Source organism: Miscanthus floridulus, chromosome 13 (genome assembly GCF_019320115.1).
Source record: "Miscanthus floridulus cultivar M001 chromosome 13, ASM1932011v1, whole genome shotgun sequence".
Taxonomy (NCBI): Eukaryota; Viridiplantae; Streptophyta; class Magnoliopsida; order Poales; family Poaceae; genus Miscanthus; species Miscanthus floridulus.
This window is the reverse complement of record NC_089592.1, coordinates 25,114,716-25,124,028: the sequence shown is the minus strand read 5'-3', so window position 1 is coordinate 25,124,028 and position 9,313 is coordinate 25,114,716. Positions and strand designations below refer to the sequence as shown.

General features: G+C 45.5%; 1 protein-coding gene across 1 annotated transcript; it reads right to left on the bottom strand.

Moving 5' to 3' along the window:
• Positions 1-487: 487 nt before the first annotated feature.
• Positions 488-6,187, bottom strand: LOC136499175 (homeobox-leucine zipper protein ROC1-like). The gene is made up of 12 exons (XM_066494876.1): positions 5,937-6,187; positions 5,531-5,686; positions 4,421-4,686; positions 4,168-4,285; positions 3,210-3,863; positions 3,014-3,115; positions 2,699-2,899; positions 2,370-2,544; positions 1,977-2,248; positions 1,783-1,878; positions 1,072-1,477; positions 488-973 (listed from the first exon to the last, which is right to left on the bottom strand). Exons 2-11 carry the CDS (start codon positions 5,612-5,614, stop codon positions 1,097-1,099), a joined length of 2,349 nt encoding a protein of 782 aa, XP_066350973.1. The 5' UTR covers positions 5,615-5,686; positions 5,937-6,187; the 3' UTR covers positions 488-973; positions 1,072-1,096.
• Between the last annotated feature and the right edge of the window lie 3,126 nt (positions 6,188-9,313).

Here is a 9,313-nt window from a genome sequence, read left to right as displayed (position 1 = left end):
GTGCGGCTGGGCACTTCTCATCATCGGTTTTAGTTCCGAGCCGACGGTGAAAATCTTTTTTCACTGCTAGTTTGTGTCCCGAATCGGCGGTGAAAACCTCCTAGGTTTTTATTAACTGCCGGTTCATGACACGAATGTACAGTGAAGTAACATGTGGTATCCAATTGCTAGAATCTGATCCCTGAAATGAGATTTCATTCTATGGATCCAAACAGGAAGTTAGATTTAGTTAGAGCCATGATTGCATTTAGTTTCTCATGTCTACTCAAACCAGTAGTTTATTTTGGTTGCTTTCTCTCTTCTCTCGGTTTGAGCCTGTCGTTTAATTAGTTGTTTCCTTGTAAGTGTACAATTGCTTTTCTTCTTAGTTCTCAACGATGATATATACGTACTATGCAAGAAATGAAGTTGATATGTGTATCCCCGGTCTCCAGTGGATGTAAACCCCTGCTGTTTTCGTTTTGAAAATTCTCTGAAAACAAGAAGCTAGAAACTCAGAGATTGAAATTGCATCGTTTTAAATAGCAAAAAGCTACAAACAACAACGGGCACGTTTTAGCCAAGCATTGGTTATGAAATGACTGATCCTAGATTCTACAAATCTTTGCAAATTCAAAAAAAAAAAAGAAAGAGGCAACAAATCTCTGTTCTCTAGCTACGAGCAGGCACAGGCACCTTAGCCTGAACAACAGCAACACCACGAACATGACGAAGTACACAGCAGCAAATGGAAACCCTAAAAATATGGAAAGAGATCCAGAAACAGCATCTTCTCCACCGCATCCTTTCTGTAGTAGACTCGATCGACGGGGAAGTCAATACCCGAACCATCCCCCCTTGCATAGTGGTGACGCCTTCTTTTTCCTAACGAACTGAATTTTCGCTTGCAGTATGAGCACCACATGGCAAGGAGAGTCTGAGGTGCGTTCTTGACTCCCCACTAACATTTCCCCAAAACCTTGCTGCCCCCCTCCTACAAAACATTCAAACCGGTTCAAAGTTTATTTTTGACTGGAAGGATGCTGCATATGGATGGCTATATATGACTGATCGAGTGGCATGAACATGTACCTCGAGATCATATATGGATGCAAGGCTACTGTGGGTTGCCTTCCGCGCAGACGGCAGCCTTGATGCGCTCCACGGTGCAGGCGATGAGGCTGTTCACAGTCGCTACAGAGCCCAGGGAGAGCTTCGCAGTGGGCACGGAGTCCACCAGGATCTGGAACGCCACCGTCAAGAGGGAACCGCCGCCAGCCTCCAAGGCAGCGCCCTCTCCATGGGGAGCCATGCCTGGTGGTCCGTCGGGGAGGATAGCAAAGCCCGATGGCAGCAGGGCCACGTAGTCTGGGTCCCCGCCGTTGAGCACCACGTTCATTGCCACCACGTCCACCGGCGCGTACACCACATACGAGCCCGATGTGTCGGTGCAGCTCTCCTGGAGGATCAGCATGTTGCTCTGGTTCGAGTTTGCACTCTGGATAACAACGACAATAATGGATCCAATTGTCACTGAAAACATGATGACCATGAATAGTTCACCACAAATAATTATCAGGATTATTTCAGGGAAAAAAAGACGATTCCGCTTCATGTGACCCTAGTCTGTCAATTAATGTCACCGATGTCTCGCATCTATCACACACCGACACCAAATTTGTGAGGTTATTCAGTGACATGAGAACTTCTCTCAAAGAAAGTGGATTAAATTTGGTCTTATATATATATATATATATATGAGCACTTATTTTTTTGAAAGAAAAGGCACGAATGAGCACTTACATTGACGCGAAGAAGGGAGACACAGTTGCCATGGTCCCGGCCGTTGGCAATATGAGCCATTTCTTGAACAGCACCACCGTTGGATAGGATGTCCCACTGCAAATTCAAGTTTTTGCCAGGAAAATACTTAGCCCGGCACTCGCATGCCGTACAGAGAAAGTGTCGGCGATGTGACATGCGTGCGTATGGCATACCTCGCTGCGAGAGGTCTCATCGCGGAGGAAGTCAAAGACCCTCTTGGGCGGGACGGGTAGCCAGAAGGAGGTGGCGGCATTGAGGACGATGCCTGGCGGCCTGCCTGGGTCGTCCACGCTCTTCCTGGTCATAACGCGGACGTCCTCAGCACCACTCCCTGACAATGTTGTCCACTGATGCGCGGCAGATGCTGTCACGCCACCGCAGAAGCTCGCCACCATCCTCTCTGCTAGCTTCAGCATGCTTTTCCTCCCCTCTATGCTTGTGATCACTGCAATTTCATGGATGCACATTGATCTATAGTTCTCTATATATATACTTGCCTATACCATGTATCAAATCTCAATCGTTGCTTTTTCATTGGGCATTAAAATTCATATGGGTGTACTTACCACCGAGGTCGCCGTTGGGGATGTTACTGGCCATGGCACTGGCAAGGCGCTCGCACTGTCGGTCCAGTGTGCCAACCCACCTTTTTGCACCAAATGCGAGGCCTGAATTGACCAAAGGCCTGTAGAGATTGTGCACTGATCTGTCATCAACCTCAACGTGCTCCACCCAGGTCACCTGCACGCACAAGAACCCATGGTGATACTAACATGAGTTTCCTGACAGGAATCACAATTGCTGGGAGACACAAGTTGAATATGTGCACTTTCAATTCATTGTAATACATACACGCAGTTAATTGGGCAAGACAAATTTCAAGGAGCTAACTGACCTTTGAGTAGCCATTGGGCATTTCTTGGATAAGGCATCCTGATGGCCTGCGCCGGCACTTCATAACAGGGCTAGGGCGGAGGCTGTCGAGTGACACATCGACAACAGCCCACGTTCCATCAGGATTGTTCTTGCAGTACCTCACAAAGTAGCTCTCCCGCGTCGGCACCAGCGGTGACGGCACCTGGAACTCCATTGACATCTGCAAGTTGATAACCAATATTGTCAGCTACATATTGTTGGTCATCATCATCAGTGTTCACACTTTCTTTGATCAAACAATAACGCAGCATGAACAGAAATGTAAGATACACACCACTTGTAATGCACCATTATAGCTCCCTGCCACACCAGTTGACAACACCTCGTGTGTAGAAGCCCTCGACACAATGCTTGAGAACACTGCAGCGAACCGGTTCTGCATGCAGAAGATTGATGAATCACATGGATCAGCAAGCAGAGATCAAGAAAATCCATTCAGCTGAAAACCCAACAATCAGTTTGTCACTGACCGCGTCCATGAGTATCTCAACAAGGCTGTCGCGTGTCATGATCACGACGGCATTGTCTCGAGATGCCTCCGGACGGAGCCCGTACTGCCTCGGCCCGAGCCCACCCAGGAACATCCGACCATACTCCTCCTCGTCCAGCTGCACCCCTGCCACACCCCCACCCCACAGCGGCGCATCAAGCCGCGCCATTCGGAGGAGCTCGTCCATGGCAGCAACGGCCAGCTCTACGATCATGGGCTTGTCAGCGTCGAGCTGGCCGGTTGACACGCTTCTCAGCAGATCGCCGGCACCAGCTCCAACACCGAATAGGTGGTCAGCGCCGAGGCCAGCAGGCTGGACGCTGTAGGCACCAGCAAGGTCAAGTGGGGATCGGGCGGCAGCGGCACCAAGCGGGCTGGAGAGCACCGGGAAGGAGACCATGGGCTTGCCGACGTGCTTGGCAGCGATGCCCGAGATCCGGTCAATCTCGTCACGGAGGCGAGCATTCTCAAGACGGAGGTGGTGCTCGTCAAAGGACATCTCACCGAGGGCGGCAGGGCCGCCACAGCTGGGGCAGGAGGCTGTGCCGAGCGCCTCCTTGTACCGCATATTCTCAGCTCGCAGCTTGTCATTCTCTGCACGCAGCTGCGCGTTCTCCTGCCGCTCGTGCTGGTTCTGCATACACCCATAATCACGTCTGTATTATCAGCGAGACTGGCATACTTCTTGCACGTATTCCATGTTCCTCTTTCTATGCATGCCATGGTATCATTTGATGGAATTCAAAATGCTAGCTCTCTTGTTCAGTTGCGTGTAAAAATAAATTAATATAGATGCTTAACACGTTGTCAGGTCATGATCGGCAAATATGTACACATGGATTGAAATCTAACCAAAATAAATTCAACTTTTGTGTACCATGCATCAGAATGTCATAGAATCGGGAACAATGTATGAATAGTGTTGTAGTAGAGCTTGCCTTCATCTGTGTGCGCTTGTTCTGGAACCAAAACTTCACCTGCAGCGGCTCGAGGCCGAGCTCCCGGCTGAGCTCCTTTCTCTGCTTGTCATCCGGATGCGGGCACTCCTTGAAGAACCTGATCAATCATAATTCACAATAACCAAACAATCAGACATGATTTTTAATGAATAAAATTATCTATCAATAAATAAAGCCTTTTAAATGGTGCTTAATTATATGAAGGAAGAAGAGTTTAAGTCATTCTTCTTACGCCTCCATCTCTTGGATCTGGTGCTGGGTGTGGCGGTGATACCGCTTCTTCTTGTTTGGCCGCTGGTTGGGGTCTTCCTGGCCATCATCGCCAGAGGTGCCATCGGGATTCTCGCTGCAGGACTTGCTCTCAAATTCATCTGCTACCAGCGTGTCTGAGCGACCATGGATGATGTTGTCGCTGCTATCCACTGCGGTGGCTGGGATCTGATCAAAGAGTTGCTGTTGGAACGCTTGCTGCAGGTGATGGCTGTCTAGGAGGTCAGCCTGCAATTTCAGTCCAAAAGTTTGAAGGAGTCACAATTTAAGATGATACTATGAAGAATTTGATACTTGTATGTATAAGCTGACGACGATTCATAATGCAACCGAGGAGATCTGGGGATTACACAAAGTTAATGGAACATTAAAGATGCAACAAGTTTTTTTTTTTAAAAAACTTTTTGGAGCAGTACTACTCCAAAAAGACTTTGAATGCAGAATCATGCTGAATTAATGCACGAACAGTTGACTGAAGCAACACTTCCTCATTAATTTTGTTGTGCTGTATGCATGACAAAGGGAAGGTGCTTCCATTCAAAATGAGAAGACAAGAATTTAGCTGTTATGAGGGCTAGTAAATTTAAAAAGTATGAAAATTAAGCACAAAAATCATGTAGTATAGTAGACCGCGCGCTTATTTTCTTCTTACTTTTAGGAACAAAATATGTGTGTAGGAATAGGATCAAGAACGAGATAACCAACTGCATATATACGTACACAATGGTCATATATACAGTCGATGAGTTTTTTTTTCTTTAAAACAAAGACACTCGATGAGATCAACTTGTCTCTTCTTCCTCCTACCGGCCGGTACTACTCAGTTTACATTAAATAGCAGATTAGTGGCCACTGTCCAGTATCGTTCAACGTCGCGCCCATAAATACTTGCATATATGTACATCCTATAGTCAGCTCACGGAAATTAATCAGCAAGAAAAAGATATGCACAAGCAGGAACATTAATTATTTCCCCCCACAAAAAGTTAAACTAGTAGTAGTAGCTAGCTACTCAGAGAGAGACGACGACTGATCCTGCACACTCCAAAAAGATTCTCACTGGAATAGTCACCTGGCTCAAAGACAGCGCCGACGAGGACCCAAACGCCATGCCATTCCGGCCGATCATCGCCGGCATGCGCCTCGCCGGCGTCATGAACAATGGCAGCACGGTCCTAGCTAGTGCCTCCCAAACCCTAGCTCTTGCTCTCTATCATCAGCTTTCATTCTGCAAAAAAAAGGAGATGCATGTCACATATACATATATATGTCTGTGAGCCAAGCAAGTCAACCAAGAGAGGAAAATAGTAAGCGTTAGCCTAAAAATGTCCACAGATAGATCACTAGCTTACACGCCACGTAACAGCACGGGCAGCAGCTAGCAGATCTAGGGCACTCACACGCAAGGGCTCCCAGGCCAAGAACCTGGCGAGGAGGAAGCCGGCTAGGCTGCGAGATCTGAGACAGGCGATCTGTACCTTTGATCCCGGCCTGTGATGCCTTCTTCCAAAGATTGTCGGTGATATTGCATGCAGGAAGGAAGCTGCGGAGACGAGCGCTCCGTGCACGCACGCAGCTGGGTAGCTAGGAGAAGGCGGGAGAAGGAGCACGGCGAGATCTCGGGGAGGAAGAAGACGCCATGGTTGGAGGGGGAACGGCAGATGGGAGAATTTGGAGACGGGGAGGAAGGAGTTATTGCGAGCTGGGGAGTGGAGAGCGGATGGATGCAAACGCATTTATTGAGAGAGGTGCAGCGTTATTGCTCAGAGGAGAGAGAGTCAGAGCAGCAGGAGAGAGCGAGCTAGGAGAGAGAGAGTGAGATAGATAGAGAAAGAGAGAGAAAGAGAGAGTAGAGATAACAGAGAGAAAGGGAGTAACATTTGGATCGATCAAGGTAGTAGTAACGTACGTACACGGTGACAGCTACTACTACACTGCTAGTACGACTTCCGTGTATGACCTGTTTTTTCTATTGAACTTTTGCTACTGCCAAATTTTACAGTGCGGCAGCTTAGCTGTGCTATAAAAAATATATAGAGGCAAAGTATTCAAAGTTTGGACCTGCTGACACTGGTCATGTTGTTCATGTGAAGGCAGGCATGCCTGCTGCCTCAGGATGTCAAATGCTAGTATATAATATTAAGAACAGTTCTTTCGATATATTTTTAACCATATAACCCAGGTAGATGTAACATACTCCCTTTGTCCCTGTATAAGGGTCGTCATAGGGAGCATGTCGGTCAAACTTTTTAAAATTTAACTAAATTTGTATAAAATATTAGTAATATTTGTATATCCAAATAAATATATTATAAAAATATATTCAAAGATTTATCTAATAATATTAATTGTGTACCATAAATATTAATTTATATATATCTAGTTAAATTTTAGTATATTTGACTTCTCTGAAGGTGAGAACTAAAAAAAAAGGGACGGAGGGAATACACAAGTTGCGGCTATAAAATTGGGTGCTATTAAAACTTAATTGCCTTTAATAGTTAGTCATTGTTTTCTACTTTTCTTATAATATAAACCTTATTATTAATAAATATAACACCCTAAAATTTGCTCCTTTTGAAAAATGAGGTAATTTTGAATTTGTGTGCTCATGAAAGCATAGGGAAATAATAATTTTTCATTAAATTAAAATTCATCATAGGATGTAGAAACATGAATGTGCATACATGCCGGTGCATTTGATCTATTGCAACGAGTGGTTGAATCCAAAATTTAAAATGAATTTAAAATGCTTTTGAAATTGGCTTTGAAGTAAAAGAAAAGAAAATTAGAAAATAAAGGCTTTTAAAAAGTTGTAAAAATTTATTTTTGAAAACTTACCAAAATTGGTCATTTTTATTTGAGTTGAAAAGTATGTTGAAAACTCTATTTGAATTTGATTTGGTTCATATTTGAATGAGGTTTTGGAATAGGAAAAGAAAATGCAAAGGAATTAAAAAAACTCTCCCTTTCTCTTATTTGGCTGAGGCCCAGCTTCTTTCCTTCCCGCTCCCCGCTTCTCCGTGGCCCACCCCAGGCCAACCGGCAGCAGGCCGACCCACTCCCTCTTCTGCTGCCACCCCGCAAGCCCAGCCTGCTCACCCTCTCCACTCCTCGTAGGCCCAGCGCGCCACCCTGGCCGCGCCACCCTGGCCCAAGCGGAGCCGAGGCCCACGCGGATGCATCCCCGCCTCCCCTCTCTCTCAGTTTGACAACCGGGACCCACCACTTCACCCACTAACGCCGTGCCTCCACCGGTCAGAACCATCACCCACCTCCAACTATGTGCAACACGGACTCCTTCGTCGCCGCCGTGTCTGTCTTCGCCCCGGTTCCTCTCGATTTGGCGTGACCTCCACGCCAAGCTTCCTATAAAGCTCCGTGACCCCCTCCGCATCCATCTACGCCGTCGCTCTAGCCTTGGCTTCGTGTTGTCGCTGTGTTCGGATCTCGCCAAGTAGAGCACGTCCGCCTGCCGCCACAGAGGACACCGTCCGCTACTGTGCCAACACCCACGAGTTGCTGCCGAACTTCGGGTATAGGTGAAGAAGCTACCAACGTCTTTCCCTCCTTCTCTCTTTGTCTCTGTGTTGTTCTCATCACTGCTGTGGATCGCAGGGAGCCACCGTCCACCCCATCCAGCCTAGCGCCTACACCGAGCTATCTCTGTCTGAGAAAAGTGCCTAGGTGAGCTCGCGGTAGTCCTCTCTATGTCCATATGTCTTACCTGTAGAGAATCGGACGCTCTATGTCGTTTTCGCAAATCACCGGCGAGGAGCTCGGTTTTCTAGCCATGGCATCGCCGTCGGCTACAGCGCCGACCACTCCTGTCCCCTCCCAAACTCTCTCAGCCGCCATCTGGAGATCTATGGCCCAGATTAGAAGATACTCTTTCGCTGGTATTTTTATTAAAGAGCCCCTCAGCTTTCGGATATTTGAGGCCACCGTCCCTGGTTTCTTTCAAAAAGACCCCTGCACTTTTCTATTATCAAACCCACGGTCCATTGCGTATTCCACAGATTATGCCTTCTTCTTTTAAAAGCGTATTTTGTTCGGTTGACTTCAAAAATACGTTTTCAGTTATTTACGGTTTTGCCATTAGATTTATTTAGGCTATAACTTTATCGTTTTAACTCTGATTTGACCCGTTCAAATTGCGTTAGGTTCATATTTACGTTGCCTACGTGTTAATACTACTGTTAACTATGTTTTCAACTTTTAAAATTTGTGGTTAGATTTAATCTATTATTTTATTAAAAGAAATCTTGTTTAATTCATATCTTCTACGTTTTAGCTCTGATTTGACCTATTCAAGTTGCGCTAGATTTATTACAACGAGATCTACGCATTAGGAACAATGTTTATCATGTCACTATTTCTAGAATTTCTTGGTTTAAACTCTAATTTGAATAATAATTATGCAACTGGATTTTATAAATAAAATATGATTTGTTTTACTTTAGTTTTATAATTCAAATCTAAATTTGACTTAATTCAATCTATATATGCTTTTATATAGTTAGAACACATGAAGCTTATAGTTTGATATTTTCTCTTATGAATAGATCTTTCGTAGCCGTTTCTGTCAAACCGTAGCTCCGATTAGAGGGCTTTTGCGTCTGTGTGTTCGTAGCGAGACGTAGATTTGCTTTACAAACTTTTCATCTTGATTTTATGTTTGGTGTACTGTTCTAATTTAGATCTATTGTTTGCTTCATGTATGATTGCATGGATGCTTGTGTGGTGCTTTATAATCATGTCCCGTTAGTGAGCTTTGTGTTGGTGATATAAAAGAAGTTGGTGATCCAGAAGAAGTTCTTTGGAGGCTACGAATCAATAGAAGAAGGACCTAAGT

Bases quoted from the DNA above. Each gene is read 5' to 3' on its own strand.
- LOC136499175 (XM_066494876.1), bottom strand. From the start codon at position 5,614: ATGACGCCGGCGAGGCGCATGCCGGCGATGATCGGCCGGAATGGCATG. The intron at 2,249-2,369 runs GTAAGTACACCC...ATGAAATTGCAG, and splicing joins CCCCAACGGCGACCTCGGTG to TGATCACAAGCATAGAGGGG. The intron at 1,478-1,782 runs GTAAGTGCTCAT...GTTGTTATCCAG, and splicing joins TCTCCCTTCTTCGCGTCAAT to AGTGCAAACTCGAACCAGAG.